This window comes from Hemiscyllium ocellatum, chromosome 7, assembly GCF_020745735.1.
Source record: "Hemiscyllium ocellatum isolate sHemOce1 chromosome 7, sHemOce1.pat.X.cur, whole genome shotgun sequence".
NCBI classification, from domain to species: domain Eukaryota; kingdom Metazoa; phylum Chordata; class Chondrichthyes; order Orectolobiformes; family Hemiscylliidae; genus Hemiscyllium; species Hemiscyllium ocellatum.
The window spans coordinates 86,055,311-86,078,833 of NC_083407.1; the positions used below are offsets into that span (position 1 = coordinate 86,055,311).

The 23,523-nt window shown below is 40.0% G+C and overlaps 1 protein-coding gene across 12 annotated transcripts in view; it reads right to left on the bottom strand.

Moving 5' to 3' along the window:
• LOC132817175 (DNA-binding protein SATB2-like) overlaps positions 1 to 23,523 on the bottom strand; it is a 171,927-nt gene that overhangs the window by 80,459 nt on the left and 67,945 nt on the right. For 11 of the 12 annotated variants that reach the window (XM_060827423.1, XM_060827413.1, XM_060827416.1 and 8 more), the window contains 2 exons: positions 18,665 to 18,877; positions 17,770 to 17,925 (listed from right to left, as the gene is read on the bottom strand). In XM_060827423.1, coding sequence (XP_060683406.1) covers positions 17,770 to 17,925; positions 18,665 to 18,877 — 369 coding nt within the window. The remainder of the gene's footprint in view (positions 1 to 17,769; positions 17,926 to 18,664; positions 18,878 to 23,523) is intronic. The other variant, XM_060827422.1, reaches the window with a different exon arrangement.

Sequence of the window (23,523 nt, forward strand, 5' to 3'; positions counted from 1 at the left end):
TCCCAAATATATCTCAAAGTCCAATAAATCATTTTCCAAATTGACAATGCGTGAATGACACTGAATTTGTAACTCACTCAAAGATTGTGTTACACAATTGCATGTCAGTCAATTTACAATGTACTCCAATAATGCTTCACTCCTAATTTACCCCATCATCAAATAACTGATAAGTCTGAGGTGATGCACTTGGGCACAGCAAACAAGCAAAGTAGGAATGGTAGGACCTGAAAATCACGGATGATCAGAGGGACCTTGGTGTGCGTGTACAACAGTCCCTTAGGTAGCAGGTCAGGTAGATAGCATGGTTAAGAAGGCATATGGGATATTTTCCTTTATTAGCCATGGCACTGAGTTTAAGAGCAGGGAGGTTATGCTTGAACTGCATAAGGTCAGACCACAACTAAAGTGCAGGGCGGAACTGGGGACTGCAGATAGTAGAGATTAGAGTCAAGCTCAGAGTGGTGCTGGAAAAGCACAGCAGGTCAGGCAGCATCTGAGGAGCAGGAAAATTGACGTTTTGGGCAAAAGGGCTGATGAAGGGCTTTTGCCCGAAGCATCGATTTTCCTGCTCCTCCAATGCTGCCTGAACTACTGTGCTTTTCCAGCACCACTCTAATCTTGACACAACTAAAGTGCAGTTCTTCCATCCACATTAGAAGAGGGATATGATTTCACTGGAGAAGGCACAGATGAAATTTATCAGGCTATTGCCTGGGTTGGAGAGTTCTGGTTTTGAAGAAAGATTGGACAGGTTGGAGTTGTTTTCCTTGGAGCAACGGAGACCGAGGGGGGACACAATTGTGACATATAACATTATGAGGGGCATAGGATAGACAGGAAGAAACATTTCTCCTTGGTAGAGGGATTAATGATGAGGAGGCATAAATTTAAGGCAAGAGCAGGAATTTTAGAGTGGATGTGAGGAAAAACCTTTTTCACCCAGAAGATGCTGGAAATCGATTATTCACTGTCTGTAAGGGAGGCAGAGGCAGAAATTCTCCAAATACTTAAGTAGTATTTAAATGCACAAGACATACAAGGTTATGGGCCAAGTGCTGAACAATGGGATTAGAATAGTTAGGTAGTGATTTTGACTTATGCACAGACTCAACGGTTTAAAGGGATTCTTCTGTGCTGTCAACCTTTGTGACTCTATAACTCTGTGAACATTCATGTCCAACTCACACCACCATCAGAATAGCTTCTTCCCTGCTGTTATCAAACTTATGAACGGACCTCTTATATATTGGAGATGATCTTTCTCTGCACCTTTTCTGTAGCTGTAACACTATAATCTGCATTCTATTCTATTACCCTGATGTACTTATATAAAGTATGATTGGCCTAGATAAGCACACAATACAATACTTTTCACTGTATCTCAGTCCATATGACAATAATAACTTAAATCAGCAAGTAACACACTCAGGAGAAAGTGAGGACTGTAGATACTGGAGATCAGAGACGAAAGGTGTGACAATGGAAAAGCACAGCAGGTCAGGCAGCATCCGAGGAGCAGGACAGTTGATGTTTCGGGCATAAGCCCTTTTCCTCTGACTTACACTACCATTAAAACAATACATATTATACCATGCTCAATTTGTATAGTTTCGCAATTTAAATCTTGTTCTCTCCACACTCACTTGATAATCACCATGTTAGATTTACACACTTGGTCACTTTATACCATTCTCAAATAACATTATTTCCAGTTCAAATATTTATAAATATATATGCTGCCTCACAGCGCCTGAGACCCGGGTTCAATTCCCGACTCAGGCAACTGACTGTGTGGAGTTTGCACGTTCTCCCCGTGTCTGCGTGGGTTTCCTCCGGGTGCTCCTGTTTCCTCCCACAGTCCAAAGATGTGCAGGTCAGGTGAATTGGCCATGCTAAATTGCCCATAGTGTTAGGTTAGGGGTAAATGTAGGGGTATGGGTGGGTTGCGCTTCGGCGGGTCAGTGTGGACTTGTTGGGCCGAAGGGCCTGTTTCCACACCGTAAGTAATCTAATCTAAAAAAGTAATCTAATCTAATAAATACTTTCATCTGACACCATTGTTGAGTTACACACATTCCTAGTGCAAAGGTTACAGGTTCTGAGGTTTTCTGAAGTGAGTGTGGAACACATTTCTGGTAAGATCGTAGGCATTAACGCTCAACTGAATGCCCTGCCTCTGAGGGCTGTCAGCCCTGATGTGGAAAGGTGTGAGGTCTTGATGGAGAGGCCAGGGAAGATTCACCCTTGGTGGGAACAGAGATCAAACTGCCTGATGTAGATATAGCATCAGGGATGGAGAATTCCCTTTCACCACAAATTACTTGCATGGGCTAACTTCTAAAGGTTATCCTCATCATTCCCCCCAGTCTGATGTACTTCTGCCCACCTCAAAGGGATTGTCCACTTTGAGGTCATTCTGAGAAATTTAGAAGGTCCCCCATTCTAAAACCTGCTGGCAGGCAAACATAGGCTTCTGCACCCAATCGAGAACACACTCGACTTACTCACCCTCCCGAATTACACTGCAAATGAAATATATACCAACACAAGTTGCACCACCTTTTACAAAATTCTTCAGCCAGAAGTGCCGAGTGATGGTCTATTTCAGCTTCACCTCAGGTACTAGTTTTCCATCAATTCAATTCAATTTTGAGAAATAGCGGGAGGCAATGGATGTTGCCAAAGCAATGGGCCCTGACAACATTCAAGCAATAGCATTGAAGACTTGTGCTCCAGCACTATCCATAACCATTGCCAAGCTGTTCCAACACAGTAACAATACTGTCATCTACCCAGCTGTGTGGAATTTTTTCCAGGCATGCCCTGTCCATAAAAGCATAGAACATATCACCCAGTCAATGACCACCCCGTCAGTCTACACTTAATCATCAACAAAGTATCACTGACAGTGCTTTCTAATGACATTTACACAGCAATAACTGCTCACTTTCACTCATTTTGGACTATTCACAGCCACTTAGTTACTGAAAACATGACAGCCTTGGTCCAAACATTGACAAAAGAGTTAGACTCAGAATGTGGAATCAAAGGAGCCAATGGAAATCAGGGGCAAAGCTCTCCTGTTGCTGAAATCACACCTAGCACAAAGGAGGAGGATTGTTGTTATTGGAGGTCAATCATCTCAGTCACAGGACATTGTTGCAGGAGTTCATTACAGTAGTTTGTGTGCCTCTACACTCTTTAGCTGTTTCATCAATGGGTTTCTCTCCATCAGTCAGTCAAAGGTGGTGTTTTTTGCTGATGACTGCCCAATGTTCAGCAGTATTCACAACTTTACAGATACTGAATCAACCCTTGATATAAGTACCAACATTCAGGCTTGGCCTATATGTGACAAGCCGCATTTGTGCCACGTAAGTGCCAGACAATGACTCTCTCCAACAGGAGAATGTCAAACAATAAAATCATTATGTTAACAATAACAGTCAATAGCATTACCATCACTGAATCTCCACTATCAAATACCTAGGGTTAGCACTGAATAAAAACTCAACTAAACTAATCATTACAATACTGTGGCTACAAGAATAGGTCAGACCCTGTGCATTTTGTAGCAAGTAACTCACTTCCTGATTCAATAATGCCTATCTACCATCTATAAGACACTCTCAACAACACTCAAACAGCTCAACTTGTTGCAGGACAAGATCAACAACTAAATTACAACTTATCCAGCAACTTCAACATTCACTGTCATCATCTCCAATGTGGCAACAATGTGAATCATGTACTAGATGCGCTGAAATATCTCACCAAGGCTCCTCCCACAGCACCTTCTGAACCCACAATCTTTACGACCGAGAAGGACATCTGTAGTACATGCAGTGGAACGCTATCACCTGCAAGTTCTCCTCCAAGCCATAATTCCATCTTGACTTGGAACGATATTGTTATTTGTTTAGTCGCTGGGTTAAAATTCGAGAGCTCCCTCCTAGCAGCATATGGACTGCCGTGGCTTGTGAAGGCTTCTTACCAATACCTTCTCCATGGAATAAAGGAAGGGTAATAGTTACTGATTGAGCCAGTGACATCCACACCACATGAAAGAATAAATAAAACATAAAAGAAAATTGATTTGTTCACCCTTCCAATTTATACCATGATCATTTAATCTACTCTCCAAATTTACAACAACTTTGAAAAGCAAAGATTCTGACTCATTCCTCAAATAAAACATCCTCAAAGTACACCACAAATGATATATATTCCCTCCCATTTGACATCACAGTTAAAAACACTCCAATTAGCAGCATGCTAGATTTGCACACCTTGCCTGTTCACAACACACTTGCATAGCCATCGTTCTGAATTTGCATTATATTTGATTTACACACTCTCCCAATTTACACCACAGTTGAATAATTCACCATCCTAATTTGCAACTCTCATAACAACTCTCACAACTTGTTTGAATAATGTCATTTTCACCATGCTCAATTTACACACCATCCCAATTTAAACCACCTCAATTTACAGATCCTCTCAACCGTCCTAATTTTATTGTCGTCATCAGTTTCCAGTGTTATCAAAGATGATCATTTCTCACTGCATGATGGATGACCCTATGCACATCTAACATGGTTGTGGAGCCCATTTACAGATCAGAAGCCCAGGGATGAGTTGTTTGAGTTTATTGGGGCTGCTAGCCTTTTTATGTTTGTATTTTGGTCCGAGCTATCTACAGTCTTGGCTGTTCAAAAGATGCACTTGAGATTATCCTGCACTTAGTTATTTCCATTTATTAGAATGAAATCCATATGTTGAACTAGGCAGTAAAAGACTTTTGGAAATCTTCAAGGGTTTTACTGTAAATCTATATTTTAATCACAAAACACCAATTTATAAATACTTTTTCCCTTCTGCATCCTTTCCCTCTCCAAAAGCCAACATCTGCTTTGGAGAGTTAAAAAAATCGAGCTCTTAAATATAAGGTCCAATGAGTGTGGCCTGCTTTCAATTATCTCTGAAGCTGCCCCAGTTTAGTCTTAACTGGACCTATACTTCTAGCATTGTCACTTATTTGAGCATTTCTCTCCCAGTCCATAATGAACATGTCACGTTTCCTGAGGTTTAACTTCAAAAAGTCCCTGAACCTGAATATCAGGCAGCATCATGGTTGTATCCAAGTGAAAGTTGTGAATACATGACTGCCTTAGGGATTTCATCATCAGTCATAGTACAATGCCCACCCCTTTGAGCTAAGCTCTGATGAGGAATGCGTCAAGTCCAGACATTCCTATTCTTTTAATCACTTCAATCTATTTTTCTCCTCCCATTTAATGCATGTGATATTCCAAATATATCCAACTGCATTCAACTGTCACCCACCCCACCCTTACACTACTAACTCTGCAGGTTCTCTACGGTGCCTACTCACTCACTTGGGACACCTTGCCATCTTATCCCTGTCTGACTTATCCCAAACAGCTGTGCCACCCACTTTCATCTCACTCAATCTCTCCCTTTCTCTCATTCCATGAGGCAAACAGCAGAGCAGAAATAACCATGGCAGGTGATGGGATACCTGACTTCCAGCCCCTCATCTCTGTGCAGAGTGGCTCTTGACCCTGACCAACCCGAATGCCTGACTGAGCATGCCCAAACCCCTAGCATGATATCAAAGGGTGCCCTTCACTTTCTGTGTCAGGATCCCCCCCTGCCCCGCTCCCCTCCCCCACCCCCCCTGCCACCCCTCCCCCCCACCCCTACCCACTAAATGAAGAATATCTGCCTTGACTGGGGGCCGCTGACAATCATGACAAACTTTCTGACTTTATCTCTGCACAAAATGGCAAGACGAGAGAGGAGTAATGGCATTTGTTAGCCTTGGCAAGGCACGGCAGGGCAAGGCAGGAATGCTGAGAGTGTCCAGGTCATCTCGAGGTGAGTGAACACTAACAGAGCAAATGAGCAGCCCTGAGATGCAGCCTTATTCAATCTGTCAACTGGGGGCCTGTTCCTAGGTTAAAAAGGCTCCTTGCAGCAACCTTTCAATACTCATTGCTGGTGCACTCCAAAATGCAACTTTAAAGTGTAAGAGTATCCTGTAGGTAGACTGGAAAGATGTCATGAAGTTCCTGAAAGGATGGCAGGTGTTGGGTACCAGCATTCGTGGGCGTGGGTGGAGGTGATGTTTGCCCTAGAATGTGCCCTGAGATGTTGCCAGGAGTCCAAGATGGCATCCCAGAGTAACAGTCAGGGAGCCGGAGCTGCCAAGTATCCACTCTGACCGTCATGTCAGTGAAGTAACTCTACTGATATCCTGTCACCAAGTCAGTCTTTATTTACATGTGGTGAATCTTTGACGCTGATCCAGCTCGCTCAAAGCCAGCGCTTGGAGTGAACAGGATGTCTGATATTCCTGTTCTTATCTGTCAGCTAGGACTCCCTGATTGTACCAGATTAACAGCACCAATCAGGGAGCTCATATTATATGATGTCCACCTGAGCGACCACATTACGTTTGAAATGGTCAATGGCTGGTTATCCAGCAACCAATGATAGGATAGGAATTTACATATTGATGAGGTGAGATTGACAGTTAATGAGGCAACAAGAAGCAATAGTCACTTCAAGTAGGCATCTGACTGTTATCCAGTGAGAATCTCATCTCAATGTCCCGAATTCTGAAAATGCAACTTGATCCAATGCTAAGAAAGGCCTCATCCAATTTCTCACATGTTTCTCCCAGAGTTCTTGCCATGGCTCATCTCTTTCAGGCCTCTATAATATTCTGCCCATAACATTCTCGATTTACACACTCTCCCAATTTAAAACACATTCAATTTATATACAAAACCAATTTACAACATCCTTGATTTGTAAGAACTCCCAGCTTAGACCACATTCTACACACATAGACTATTTGCACCATATTTCAATAACAAACTGAGTCAATTTAAGTAAACCCAGTTTAAATGTCAGCGTACTTGCTCAACCTACACAACCTCCCAATTTACAGATACTGAAAAGTGCACTCTCCCAAATTATACTGCACTCAGTTCACACACCCATTCAATATACTCCACAATTAAATAGCAGACACGTTGCCAACTGAGGACCCATTTGAAGAATACAACCAGCTAGTTTTCATCATGCCCAATTTTGCACCCCTTCCCAATTTACAGTATACTTAAATATAGACCATATTTACACCATGCTCAATTGATACAACCTTCCAAATGAAGCCAGGGAACTAATCTATACAACCCTTGATTTACACACCTGCTCCCAATTTCCACATATAATCCAATGCACCCACCCAAAGTGCTTTTGTGACAGCGGTATTGTTCCTACCTCTGAGCTAGCAGGCCCAGGTTCAAGTCCCACCTGCTCCAGAGGTGTGTCATAACATCTCTGAACATGTTGGTTGAAAAAAAATTACATCTTCCCAATTTATACCACACTTGATTCCCTATACTTGATTAAAGAACCTTCCAATTTGTGACACAATTAAAATTACACTTGTCTAATTCATGATACACTGAGTTTAAATAATCACACAACATACAGCACACTGAAGGATCTAGATTCAAATCCTACCTGTTTCAGAACTGTGTCATTACATGTCTGAACAGATTAATTAAAAATACCTACACCACACTGAAATACTATGATTAATTTACACCACACTCAAATAATCCAATTTCTATCAGACTCAAAATAGATCCACACCCAAACAAAATCACACTATGTTTGAAGAATACCTATTATATTTACACATAGTCATTTTAGACAAACTGCTCATATTTTCCAAGCTCAGATAACATTCTTTCAACTTACACTGAGCAATTTATATAATCTAATTTACATTAAACTCAATTTACACACTAAATTCAAACAAAGAACTATGGATGCTGGAGGTCTGAAACAAAAACAGAAAAATTCTGAACAGAAATAGAATTGAAGAGTCACCGGACTCGAAACATTACCCCTGCCTTCCCTCCACAGACGCTGCCAGTCCTACTGAATTTCAGTAGCAATTACTGTTTTTGACTCAATTTACATGCCCTCTCACTCAAATGCACACAGTTTCATATTATCACAAAGTCCACATGTCCCTACAATTAAAAAATGGACCAACCCAATTTATACACATCCGAATTACACACATTCACAATTCACCCAATGAACAATTTACACATCTTCTCAACCTACATCATTTTTGCGTAACACACACTACCAATTTAGACTGCACTTGATTTACTCCTACCCCAAAATTACGCCACAAATGATGATCCACATCTCTGTTACTTTAAAACATGTGCCTGCCAAGTGAATTAAGGTGCTGTTGAGAGGTAGCCATATTCGCGCTACCTTTGATCCCGGAGGTCTGGGTTCAAGTCCCATCTGCTCCAGAAGTATCTAATAACATCTCTGAACAAGTAATTAGAAAATAAGATGTACGCCCAGAAATTTACACTGCACTCAATTAGCATAACCCCGTATGACATAAATTCTGAATATAACACACTCATTTTGCACCATTAAGTAATATACATTACACTTTACGATATGCTCAAACAACTTGTTATTTTACATGATGCTTGATTTACACACCTTCTAAATAAAGACCATTCTTTAAAAAAATCCTTCCCAAATTGCAAAATGAGCCAGTTTACATCATGCTCGAAAAATACTCACTGTCAACTTAGACCACACACAAAAAATGCATCTTTCTAATTTTGCTAAGCTCAAAATGAATACCCCTTAATTTATGCATCCATTCACTTACTCCCAGTTTACACCACCGATCAAATGAGACACCCACCAAAATTTATCCCAGGTTTGAATTACCTACCCTCCAAATTTACACCAAGCTTGATTTGCCCATTCTCCCAATCACTTGATTTACTCTTGGGCACAATTTAGCCACCGCTTGATTTACACGCTCAATTTACATCACCCTTGACGTTCACAATCTTTCAATTTACGTCATATATGGTTTACATACATTCCCATTTTAGATTACATCTTGGAATCTGTTATTAAATAAGTCTTATTGAGAATGTAGAAACTGCTATTTTGATCAAAGTCAACATCAATTTATAAAAAGAAAATTGTGTTTGACAAAACTAATTATGTTTCTTGCATATGAAACCAGTAAGATAGTTAAATGGGAAAACTGTATACCTGACTTTCGAAAAGGCATTCTACAAGATGGCACACAGAAGTTAACAAGTAGGCTAAGGGCTAATCAAGTTGAGGACAATATATGAGCTTGGATAGAGGATTAGTTAATGGACTAGAAACACAGTAGGTATAAATTTTCTAGCTGGCCGAATATGACCATTGGAGAAACAGAGTAATGTACTTAGGTTTGTTGAAACTACAGAGCTACCTGGAAATATGAGCTGTGAGAAGGACACTGACAAGGTGCAAATTGATATAGACAGGTTAAGTGTGTGAACAACAAGATGGGAGATGGAGTATAATGTAGGGAATTATTCATTCTGGTCATAAGAACAGAAACATTGTGCAAGTATAAATGTTAATGTTCAGAGAGATTCAAGTGTGCATGTACCAGGAATGCAGAAAATTATCATACAAGTATAATAACCAGTGGCACAGCAGTTAGCACTGCTGCCTCACAGTGCCAGAGACCCGGGTTCAAATCTTGCCTCGGGCAATTGTCTGTGTGGAGTTTGCAAATTCTCCCTGTGTCTTCGTGGATTTCCTCTTGGTGCTCCGGTTTCCTCCCACAGTCTAAAGATGTGCAGGTCAGATGAGTTGGCCATGCTAAATTGCCCGTAGTGTTAGGTGAAGGGGTAAATGTAGGGGAATGGGTCTGGATGGGTTGCTCTTCGGAGGGTCGGTGTGAACTGTTTCCACATTGTAAGTAATCTAAAAAAACCAATTATGAAGACAGATGGCATGTTGGCCTTTACTGTTAAATTGTACAGCAATCCGCTGAGTCTACACCTGCAATACTATATCCAGCTTGGGTGTCCAAATCAAAAGAAGGTTATACTTGCATTGGAGGCAATACAGTGAAGGTTCCTTCGATTGGTCCTGGGATAAGAGGGGTACCCTACATTGATGTGCCAAGTTAAATGGCCTCCACACTCTGGAAGGATGAAAGCTACTCTCATTGAAATGTCCAGAAGTTTGAAGAAGGTTGACAGACTTGAATGTGAGTGGAATAAAGAATTAATCATTTAGGACTGAGATGAGGAGAAATGTCTTTACTCAAAGTGTTATGAATCTTCAAGATTTTCAACCCCTGGGTTTAGATGCATTATCATGTGAGTTAATGGGCTCTTGATCACTCAGTGAATCAGGCGATATGGGAATGGGCAGCATAATGGAGTGCAGACTAACATACTTGAGTAACTTACATCATGCTCATGTACAACACTTTTTCAATGTGCACCAACACCATCCCAATTTACAATCTTTTGTTTTGTATCATTCACTAGCTAGGCTGGCATTCATGGTCCATCTCCAATTGCCCAGAGGGCAGTTAAGAGTCAACCACATTGGTATGTTATCTGGAATCACATCTAAGCCAGACCAGGTAGGGATAGTTTCCTTCCCTAAAAAGGAAAACCACATTCATGAACCAGCTGAAGTTTCCCCCAAATAAGCAACAGCTGGACTATTAATTTCAAATTTGCACTGAATTTTATCTGCCATGGCAGGATTCAAACCTGGGTACCCACACATTACCTGGGTTTCTGAATTAATAGTCTAGTGATAATACCACTTGGCCATTCCCTTCCCATTTAGTACACCATCTCAATTCACATCGTCCACAAATTTATCCACTATTTATCCCTTTTGACCTTTTCATTTTTACCACTCTCTCAGAACACATCTTTCTGATTTACATCGTATTGAATTCACACACCCCATTAATTGATATACTGAAGTAAAACACCCACCTAATTTATACCATATTCAATTGACATACATTCCCAATTTACACAAGACTTGATTCATATAACCTTCACATGATCAATACACTCAACTTACACACGCCTGTAAAAACCTAGCTCAGTTTATACATTCTCTCAATTTTTTGCATGCCTGATTTACACTTTCTCCTATTTAATATCATATTTGATTTAGACACCGTCCTGATTTTCAAGTAGCTCAGAAGATATACTCTCTATTTTGTTGCACATCCAGTTTCCTCAAACTATTCACTTTCACGATGGTGAATTTACACCCCCTCCCAATTTAAAGCATGTTCAAATAGTGCATTATTCAAATTTACAGATTTGTTTGAATAACAACCTCCAATTGACACCATGCTTAATACACTAAGTTTCATCGAAAAGATCCTCAAAATATCTACCATTCTCGATTTACACACCCGATTACAAAACGCTTGTACACACCCTTCCACGCTTGATTATGCACTCTTATCATTTGCATCGCTCTCCAATAATACACCCACTCTACAGGGAAGTGCAATGCACACCAGATCAGTTTACACCAGGCTCGTAATAAATATCCTTCTCTTTTGCATTTATTCTCGTTTAATTTATTCATACTCGAAAGTTACACCAGGGTCAAATAAAACTAATCTCCAGTTCACAGCACACTCAAATGCCCAATTACCCAATTTGCACCATACTGCACTAACGCCCCATCCCAAGTTCAACCAAACTTAGACAGCATGCACAATATACACACTTACAGTCAGCAAGGTTGCAGGTATTGGGAATGTGATGGGGTAGAGAATTAGGAAGCAAAGCTGGCAAGGGAGAAATGCTGCTGGGCCTGAGGGCTCAAGGCTGTCAGTTTGGAGTGTAGTGAGTGGGAGATGGGCTAGAGTGGGGCTTCCAGAGTGGGGGCAGTGAGGCCAGCAGGCTATAGAGGTGACCTTGGACAACACAGTAGCTCAGTGATTAGCACTGCTGCATCATAGCACCAGGGACCCAGGTTTGATTCCATCCTCAGGTGACTGTCTGTGGGGAGTTTGCACATTCTCCCCGTGAGTTTCCTCTGGATTCCTCCAACAGTTCAAATATGGGCAGGCTAGTTGGATTGGCCAAGCTATATTTACCCATGATGTCCAGGGATGTGCAGGCTAGGTGAGTTAGTCATGGGAAATATGCCATAGGGTGATGGGGAATAGGTCTGGGTGAGTCACTGTGGATTTTATGGGCCAAATGGCCTGTTTTCACATTGTAGGAATTCCATGATGCTACGTGAAGCAAAGGGAAGTGAGGCTGTTAAGGCCAAGGCCTGGTTAGCAAGGCTGAATGACTGAGATGGGGGTGGTGAGGAGATCTGAGGCTGCAGAAATGGGAGAGAGAAACTGCAAAGTAGGTGGATGGTTTTTAAAGTGAGAGGGAGGGAGCAAAGGGAAATACAGTCTGCAAAGTTGGGTTTGGGGAAGAATCCGCAAATAACAGAATGAGGAAACAAAGGGGAAAGAATAGCCACAAAAAGGAAGAGACCCATTTTAAACCTTTCCTGAAAGAAATGCTCAACTAATAGGTAACCAGGAAAACCGAGGGAATTAATTTGTTGCAAATGAACATGGATTCTCTAGCTTCAAGTTTTCAAGAATCCATGAGCTACCAAAATAGGGGAAAATATAGTGGATTCTATTGCAATATTGTTAGGTGTCAACTGCATAATTTAATATTGAATGGTTTTATTTCATAAAGCTTTGCACTTTTGTATGATGTATCTCAAAGGATCTCATATAACTGTAATTACTGGAGGTTCAATGACAGTGTTAGAAACCAACATGAATAGCTTGACTGCCTTCACCAGTCTACAGAAATTGTGTTCAGAATGGTGGCTTTTTCTGGATAAAAGCGTGTTTCAGCTTTTTTCAAAAAAGTATTAGTTAAATCTTATATTTGTTTTATGCACTAATTTAAATATCGAGGAGATTCATGATGTGAAGGTGCCGGTGTGGACTGGGGTGGACAAAATTAAAAAGCGCACAACATCAGGTTATAGTCCAACAGGTATATTTGGAAGCACTAGCTTTCAGAGCGCCGCTCCTTTACTACCTGATGAAGGAGCAGTGCTCCGAAAGCTTATACTTCCAAATAAACCTTTGAACTATAACATAATGTTATGTGATTTTTAAATAGAAGATTAATGCCTTTCTTGTGTGTTATCTTTTTAATTTTAGCAAAATGGTTATGATGATCAAGGATATTGAATATTTCTGAAGAAGGATCACTGGATCCTAACAGGGCTGTGTGCAGGAGGGACTTTCTCTTTTCCCAGACTGGCAGCGGAGAATAATACCCGCCCATGCCCACCTGGTCTCAGGTTCTAAAGTTCGTTAAAGCAGTGTGAACCATCTGAAGGAATGCCCATCACTGCAGGAAGCAAGTCAATTACTTCCAGCACTCCTCCACCATCTTCTCTCCAATACCTGACAGTCACCCTCTCTCTGAGCTGAATTTGTCAGGCACATGCTCTGATTTCTATGGCAAGATTTCTCGACAGCTAGCTTGTTTGCCGAGAAAGCTGAATACTAATGAAGTGAGTTGCATCACTAACAGGACGTTTAGTGAGCAATAATCCCCTTTAACTGGCAACTCAATGCTGCCTAGCAAGAAATATGCTGCCTTATTTGTTAAACGCATAAAAATGTAGCAAGTTATTCTGACCTTGAGATCAGCTTCACTGAATCTCTCATCTGATTCCGCAATGAATCTCACCATAGCCCATGCTGATCAGATCCGTTCTGATTTCTGCCCACCATTCCCATTTATATCACATTTAATGTACACAACATTCAATTTACAGGCACTCCCAATTCACACCATGCTCTAGTGACAGACTCAATTAAATGTCCTTCCAGTTGCCCCACATTGGATTTATGCACTGTCCTAAGTTACAATACACCTGATTTACACACATTCACTGCTCGCCATAGACTTGAATAATTTACACTCTCAATTTACATCATGTTTGAATAAAACCATCCTCCTAATTTATACGAAGCTCAAGGTTTGTGTGAAGATTTGCAGCTCAGGTATCGGGTTGGCAGAGTTGTGGATATGTTCACTGAGCTGGGAAGTTGATTTGCAGACGTTTCATCTCCTGTCTAGGTGACATCCTCAGTGCGTCGGAGCCTCCTGTGAAGTGCTGCTGTACTGTGTCTTCTGGAATTTATTTGGTTCCGTTCCTGCTGCTGACAGTTGTCGGTTCCAGTTCTTCGTTGTACTAGCCGGTATATTGGGTCTAAATCAATGTGTTTATTGATGAGAACAATACAACCGTCACAGGACAAGATAAACAGAGAACAGCCGGAGAATTTCTAGAAGCATGGCATTCATCCACAGACTCCATCAACAAGCACATAGACCTAAACCCAATAGACTGGCCACTACAACGAGCAACTGGAAGCAGCAGCAATGGAACCAAATAAATTCCAGAGGAGACAGTACAGCAGCACTTCACAGGAGGCTCCAAAGCACTGAGGATGTCACCTAAACAGGAGACAAAACATCTGCAAATCAACTTCTCAGCTTGGCGAACTTACCCACAAGCACGTTACACCGAGCTTAATTTACACAGCCATCCATTTTGCAAACTATTCAAATAAATGACACTAATCACTTACAATCATTTTCTCTATTTAATTTGATCAGGTTTAATTTGGCAACTAATATAAAAAGAGGATTCAACCATCTTCCGTTGATGTATAAATAGTAACAGAGCGGTAAAGAGAAGATTGGAGCCAATGAGCGATCAAAAAGAGGTTGTATGCATGCAGGCAGAGAGCATGGCTAAAATATTCAGTTAATGTTTTGTATTTCACTTTAGCAAGGAAGAGGATGCTGCCCAGATCATATTGGAAACAGAAGGCAATATTATCACTCATAAGGTTTGCAACTGAGAAAGAAGTGGTCCTGGGTAGGCTGTAGTTAAAGCTGATAAAGCACCAGACCTTAAGGGGCAGCTTTTGCATGCAGAGAAAACTGCTTGTATGGAATGAGCTACCTGTGGAAGTGGTGGAGGCTAGTACAATTACAATATTTAAAATACATCTGGATAGGTATATGAATAGGAAGGGTTTGGAAGGATATGGGCCAAGTGCTGGCAAATGAGATTAGATTAATTTAGGATTCTAGTCAGCATGGATGAGTTGGACTGAAGGTTCTGTTTCTGTGCTGTACATCTCTATGATTCAATGACTTTATGACCGAATGGGATGCATCTGAAGATACTGAAGGGAGTAATGGTGGAAACTGCAGCAGTACTGGCCATAATTTTCCAAAGTTCCTACAACTCAGGATCAGTTCCAGAGAACTAGAGAATTGCAAACAATATGCTCTTGTTCAAAAAGAGAAGCCAAGAACCTCAAGTCAGTCCATTTAACCTTGGTGGTGGGGTAACTTCTAGAAATAATAACTGAGGACATGGACAAATTAGAATTAATTAAGGGAAGCCAAACATGATTTGGCCTTGACAAATCCATGCTAACTAATGCGCTGGAATTTTTCTGATGGAGGAATGGTGACATTGACTTCCAAAGGAGATTTGATTTACATAGCCCCCGATACGTAACATGTTGCTCAATTTACACACCCACTCAAATTAAATCAGGCTCAATTTATACATATTCCGAATTTATCACACAATTGTTTTTATGCACCCACTCAATTTACACAAAGTTCATTGCACACATCTTCCCAATTTACACAGCTATTCCATAAACCTTCTCAATCTTGTCCATACCCATTTTAACATCCAGTCAATTCACATCATGATGGGGTGCATGTAAATCATGACAGAATGATAGTTGGACTACCTGACTGCTGTCGGTTGTTTGGCACTGAGTAGATTTAGTTAAATTGACTCCACCAAAGCCTCTGTGTCATAGATTCTGAGAGCACAGGGGTCAGATAAGGCATGTGAAATCTTTCTGCAGTAATACCACAGTCAATAGTAATAACATATGACAACGGACTAGACCATAATTCATATGTTTGTATAATATTCAAGCCAGAACAGTGAAAATAATTGTACTGCTGAAATAACACTGTTTGAATAAAACATTAGGTTACAGAACACATTTATGGTATAAACAGCAAATAACAGATATCTCAGAGTGATTGCAAGTTGGTAACATTGGCTGATGTCAAAGGCCACAATATGTGCAGCTGAAGCAGTTTATAATTGTTTATCTAAATTCAAAATAATAGATCACAGGCTTGAAATAACTCTGAAATACGTCAGTAATTTCTTCAAGATAATACATATCTCATATTCTGTATGTGGATTAGTTCAGTTTTGGGATCATCATGACAGTATAAACCGGCTGTAAGTCCAGTACAATTCATACTGTTGCTGCAGGTTCATATGCATATTGAAGGTGAATGCTACATCATTGTTAAAGTCAATCTGACAGAACTTTTCCCATGTGATGTATATTGATCTTAGAATTTCTCAAGTCAAGAAACTTCACATTGGAAAAATGAAGCCAAAGCAAAACAGGGAAGTTTCTAAGATATCAACCGAGATTACTGATGGCGTTTGACTGTAAAGTGATACTTGACTGCATATTCAGTCAACAGACTTTTTACTCACTGGTGGGATGTTGGTATTTTTGGTGAGGCGAGCATTTATTGCCAAACCTAACTGGCCAGAGAACAGTTAAGAGTCTGCCACATTGCTGTGGTTCTGGAGTCACTTGTAGACCAGACCAGGTAAGGATGGCAGATATCCATCCCTAAAGGACATTAGTGAGCCAGACAGGTTTTTCCAACAATCAACAATGGTTTCATGGCCATCATTAAACTCTTAATTTCAGACTTTTCATGAATTCAAATTTTGCAATCTGCATGGCAGAATTTGAACCCAGGACCCCAGAACATTAATAGTCTATTTATAATACTACTAGGCCACTGGGTCCCCAACTTGGAACAATACAGCAGTTTACAATTGAATTGACTGCGCTGTACTGTTTGGAAGAAGGTACAAGATATTTGGCCTGTTAACAGTTTTGGACAACCTCGCTGTGTACCATGGAGCATCACACAGCCAGATCAAATGTTTAAATAATGTTCTCTCTTGTTTACATCTCTGAAGTTGATAATCCCAACAGCTCTTTGCCTGATGATTTGGGTTTATCCTCTTTTGAACCAATAGACACACAAGCAAGTGAACTATAAAAGTTAGAGATTGAGATTGTTGCACACCACCAGATTTCAGAAGCCGTGCAAAGCCTAAGGGTCTTGCATTGACTTCCATCAGAAACATGCAGCAAGCACATATGATATGGCCTTCGATAACAGTGTCTGCAGCAAAGAAGTGAACTGAAATCCTGCAATGGGAATTTAACTTGCTTTGTGTGGCACAGATGGTATTTTCCACAAAATAAGGGTTAGCACTGCTGCCTCACAGTGCCAGGGACCCTGGTTCGATTCCAGCCTTGGGTGACTGTCTGCACATTCTCCCCATATCTGAGTGGGTTTCCTCCGGGTGCTCCGGTTTCCTCCCACAGTCCAAAGATGTACTGGTCAGGTGAATTGGCCATTCTAAATTGTCCACAGTGTTGGGTGCATTAGTCAGGAGGAAATGGGTCTGGCTGGGTTACCCTTCGGGGGGTCGGTGTGGACTTCTTGGGCTGAAGGGCCTGTTTCCGCACTGTAGGGCATCTAATCTAATCTATAACTGGGGCAAACTGGTGCTTTCTGCAAATTAACATTTAGCAAAACTAGTTAACATGTAGAGACCAGTTGATGGAAAAGGAACGGTAGTAATTTATTTCATGACAGGATATGTTAAGAGCAATGTGGTTCATCATCCTCTCACCTGACTTTTATTTGCTGCCACCTTTGCAAACAATGCCTGAGACACTTTGGCTCGTTTCATCTCTTGCTGGATGTCATCATAAATAGCTGATGTGATATTCAGATTTGTGCTCTCCACCTTAACCAGGAGATCTGATGTCGACGCAGAGTTCTTGGCCTACCGAGAGAGAACATGAAAAAAAATTAAAATAAAAACTGCTCTCAGCCAGCCATCTGTGCACAAATCATCAGCGGATTTCAGTCAGCTGATGCCAAACTGCATTAGCTATGGAGGACACTTCCTGTCCATTATTCTAATCAGGTTAATTGTGATTAGAAATAATTGCTGTTCAGGAACAGAGCATTCCTATAGGACATGCAAACACAGTAAAGCATTTTTCATGCTGTTTACCAAATCACTAAGGTAGGCTGTGCAAATCATGCCCAGAAATAATAAACATTTCATTGCAAGGAGAGAGAAAAAAACCTGATAAAGTCGTGCAGAGACATAAAGATAAAACAAAATTGCCTGCGTGCGGAAGACTCAATTCACTGAGAAAAAAAAATGAATAAATGGGTAGAGACCCCTAAATAATAAATTATTACTCAATTTAATGTACTCCCAAAAGTCTAGCTCATCCTTTATTAACGCATTACATATGTCAACCCGGTATGTACTGTATACCATCATTATGATTATTATGCTGGCCATGGATGTTGATAATTTCACATAGGAAATCACTGTAAATGAAAACATTTAAATTTCAGGGAACACTGAAAGAAGTGCAGCTGATTTGATGGTTTAATTTCCTTGATGCCGAATTACATTTATGTATTCTGCCGTGTTCATTTTAAAAAGTGTGCATGTCTGCTTTTGGTTTCTACATCAATAAAAACAAAGCTTGCTTTTTGAGTACCTGTGAGGCTCGAGATGACCCTGGGCTGCCTGCTGAAGGCGAGACCATGGAGATGTTTGGGTTCATACTTCGTTCTCTCTCCTCCTGGTAGATTCGGTCACGTTCTGCCTCTGGAAGGTTCAGGAAGTTCTGCATGGCTCTTAGATTTACAAGGAGTGACTGGGATGCTGTTCTAGGATCTTCCTCTTTGCGGAGGATCTCTGATAGCAAGCCCTGGTGTAGAAGGCACCCAATGTCATTAAAAAAATTCAAATGTGAATACCCCTGTCCCCAATATGTCCCACGTTATAATCCAATACTTCCATGCAAGAAACCTTTTGGTATTCTGCAGCACCATAGAAGCAGCTAAGAGTCAGGACATTAATTATTTTTGGAAGTAGGGAGAGAGCCCCTGCTCAAATTCTGAATTTGCTTTCAGTCTGATTCAGCCGAGTGTTGGTGTTGACAATAGCAAAATAAACTCATAAATCAGCTTCAAAACTTTCACAATTAAAGCAGCTTAATGGATTGACATTGATTGTTAACCCTGTCAGATAAAGTCGTTTTCACTTCCAAGTGTGCTGGTGGTTCTGTTCATTTGACATAGACAAGAACCACCACTCTATAATGGCCAGGCATCTCGAGCTTTTTAAAAGGCCAAGCTTAGTATCATCCCAATATTACTTCTTGACACATCATGTTATCTCTTTACTTAACTTAGGGTTTTGTTTTGCACTATAGCCATTGGCATTTACTTGAGGGTCACAGTTAAATCAACAACACCCATCCGACAGGAGTCTTATTTTCAATGCCCCAGACATACAATAAGTTGCTTTGTATTTCATGCACTGCATGGTTTAACATCTTGTGTTAATTACAGAATTTAAGGAGTTCAACTAAGCTTATTTACAATTGAGATGGCACTGCAATTGAATGTTGTAAATCAACACCTACTGCCACTAGGTAGCACGATGTAACCCAAAAGTCAACAGACTTTACGAAGAAATTCCATTTTAATATCTCACTTCTGCATCTAAAGCCACACTTCATTTAAACTCAACATTCAACTCAGAAGTTGTCTGCTCACATTATTTTGTACTATATGTGGCTTGGATGAATGAAAAAGCATAATGACCGGTGGCAGCTATAAATCCTCCATCAGAGCCCATAGAATGCTACTACAACAAAATGTTACTTTGGTAAAGGGGGTTATGGAGAACAGGTTGTCCTGGGGGGTGGGGGGTGGAATATCATTCCAATTGCTTGAAAAGTCCATTCTTCCTGTGCAAAAGTAAGTTGGTACACAGAGGGTCAAATTGTATGACAACAAAAAACCAATTTGCTGTAAATAATTCATGGGAAATCAGTTAAATTTTTGTCTGCACTTATAAAAGGACGTAACTCAGCTTAGTTCTGCATAGAGTAGGAGATAAATTAAGCTCATTTTAAATATATTACACTTGTATAAATAAATACACTGCCCTTTTCACCTGGAAAATATTAAGATTTTAATACACAAAACAATTCAAATGGCTTCTCATTTTCAAAAAAACAAATTATGATTCCATTTAATTCTAATTTAATGAGGTGCAATTTAGTTTTAAAAGGCCAGGTGCATGGCTCAGTGCTGCCTTGCAGTTTACATCAGTGAGAGCCTAGCCTACAAAATAGATGGCAAACATCAGTAACTTGCTCTGTCAACCAACAGCCTCTCCTGGAACATTATGTACTTGTATATAAAAACCACCATGTATTTAAGGACTTAGTCAGTTGCCATCTTACACAAGTTAACTGTCACAGATTTTGACTTCTGTAGTAGGTGACCTCGTGTTGCTGCAATCATTTCACGTGATACTGAGGTTATGGAGGAACATCTGTGCCTGCGAGATGCTCACTCTAATTCTCCAGCAGCTGTCTGCTGTTGAGAATCTTTGTTTCTGCGCTTCCCTAAGAATCTGGTACTGTCAGCCTCCAGGCTAGGCAGCGTGCTTGTGCTCCTTGCCAATGCTGTGTCCCTGTCCCTCTCTAGGAATGGAAGAGTCAGAAGTACCACAAAAGGAAACAAACTCTGTCATCAATTTATTACGGAGAGAGGCAGAAAACCTTAAAACAGAATTGATAGCCAGGAAAAGGCATTGATTGGAACAGCACATGGTTTGGGGGAGGGTAGGTCATATAATAGCAAAATGAGAGTTAAGAGATTTAATATTAAGAATGTATAAATTATAATAGTCTGGTCTTGTATCATGTACATATTGAGGAATCTCTATAAAGCAGATTTGTAGAAAGTGGTACTCAGTTTCTCTCTTTTCCTTAGTATCAATTTTGAAGAATTGGAACTTAATTTTTTTATAAGTCTCTGCTAGAAGATAGAGAAGAACATCAGCCCACCAGGGCAGTACACCTTAAGTTCCAAATCTGGGTAAGAGTGTCAAATAGCTGAGCGTATAAGTATATCTCAACAATGCTACTATCTTACTTTCTTGAAAATATTTGTCCACTCATGTGTCAACCAGAGGACAGCTTAAATTTGTGTTACTGATTGTGTATAGAGGTATAACTGTATATTTGTATATAAGACCAGGGAAACAATAGATATGGACAGTAACAAAAGGCTAGAAGAGAGCAGCAAAACAAGAGCAGGGCAGCAACCACACTGGCCAGACCAAAATCAAGGCATCAAACCCCTGTGGCATAAAAGAGAGACGTTTCCTGAAGGGAATAAAAATTGTGAGGTAGGATGGGGTTGAGAAACAACTAAGGAAAAGAAACAACTAAAGACAGATACAAGCCTTAAGGAAGATTGAAAAGACAAAACTTATCTTCTCTTTAAACAGGAAATTATTAGTCAGGGAACATCTATGGTGTAGCTGAATAAACAGAACTAAATCAGATTTTGATAAGTCTGAACATATTCATGCAAGAATCAATGACTGAAGAATATGGGATATTTCAAAACAACATTGGAGGACCAAACTTCAATACTATATTTAGCTGTTGGCTTTGACTCTCAGTAACTCCAGATGCTACCTTTTAGTCAATAATTGGGACTGACACATTTATAAGGGGTCACCTGTATCCCCCCAAGTAGAGAGTTGCTTATATAACTTTAAGTAATTTCCGCCATTCCTTTGCAATGAGTTAGAGTCATCATCTCATGAGTGCTGCATTAACTTGTGAAAATGTCACAAGATGTCTCTTGGTGAAATCTTGTAACAAATATTTACCTGGCAGAAGGGTGCAGATTTTAAAAATACACATTAAGGAAGTTGAGGATGATGATCCTGTCATCTGATGAATTTCTTTGTAATTAGCTTTATATTTCTACATTTACATCTATTAGCTTGGATTTTTTTTTTCCTGTCCAACTGGTGAATATTCAATGGGCCAAAAATCGTGTATGACTCTATCAATGACAAACTAGGAAACTGGTTCAAACAGCTATCGAATCTGTAGTGAATTAATTTTCATAGGGACAGTTACTGAACTCATGTATTCAATTAATTTCCCTCATAACATTGAATGTAAAACTTTTATTTTAAACTTAAATAGGGGTGACTATATGGGCATGAAAGCTGAGCTAGCTGAAGTGAACTGTCAAACAAAGCTAAGGGATTGATCAATAGAGTCAGTGACAGACATTTAAGTGGATGTTTCAGAATACTTAGAATAAATATGGCTGTACTGTCAAAACAAATTCTAAAGGGAGGATCCACTATCTGCGATTAACTAAAGAGGTTAAGAAAAGCTTAAAATATAAGCAAAGAGCATATCACTCTGCAAAGATAAGTGGCAGGTCTGATGACTGGATAAAATATTTTAAAAAACAGCAAGAATGACAAACTGGTTAATCAGGAGGATGAACAGGTTAACCTGGACAGTATGAAAAGAAACTAGCCAAGAATTTAAAAATGCAGGGGTTTCTACAGTATTTAAAAAGCAAAAGGGTACATGAAGTAAGTGTTGGTGTTCTAGAGAGCAAGAATGGTAAAGTAATAGCAGATAATAAGAAAATGGCAAATAAATAGTATAGATAGTTTGCCTTTGTCTTCATTGTAGAGGATACAAAAATACCTTCAAGTAATAGCTGTAAATCCAGAGGCTGAAGGGATAGAGAAACTGAGTGCAATTCAAAACATGAGGGAAGTGGTAACTAAGTGAGTTGATGCACATACAGGCAGACAAATCTCCAGGTCTAGATAAACTTCATCTTATGGTCTTATAAGTGGTTGCTAATGACATAGTAGATACTGTGGTGTTAATCTTCTAAAATTCCCTAAATTCAGAAAACGTTTAATCAAGCTGAAAAGTAGCAAGTATAATGTCTCAGTTCAAGATTAGAGGGAAGCAGAAAATAAGCATTGTTTCATGAAAAGAAATCATGTTTTGCAAAATTATTAGTTTGTTTTTGAAGGTGCAGCATGTGCTGTGAATAAAGGGGAGCCTGTAGAGGTACTATATGTAGATTAGGAAGGTATTTGATAAAGTGTCACATCATACTTTACTGCAGAAAGTATAATCTCTAGGTACAGTGGGTAACATACTTGCACAAACTGAAAATTGGCTGGCTGGCAGAAAATCAAGAATCTTTATTTGTTTGGCAGCATTAGATTAATAGAGTCTCACAGGAGTTTGCATAGTGGCCTCAACCTTTTACAACTTACATGACAAACTTTGATGAGGGGAATGAAGTCATGGTAGCTAAATTCACAGATGACACAATGCTAGGATGAAAGAATAACATTAAGAAGACAAAGGAGTTTACAGACGGATATGGATAAGTTGAATGAATAGGCAATAATTTGATGGATGGAACATAAAATGAAAAACATGGAGTTGTTCACTCTGGCAAAAACGATTTAAAAAGCAGTGTGTTACTT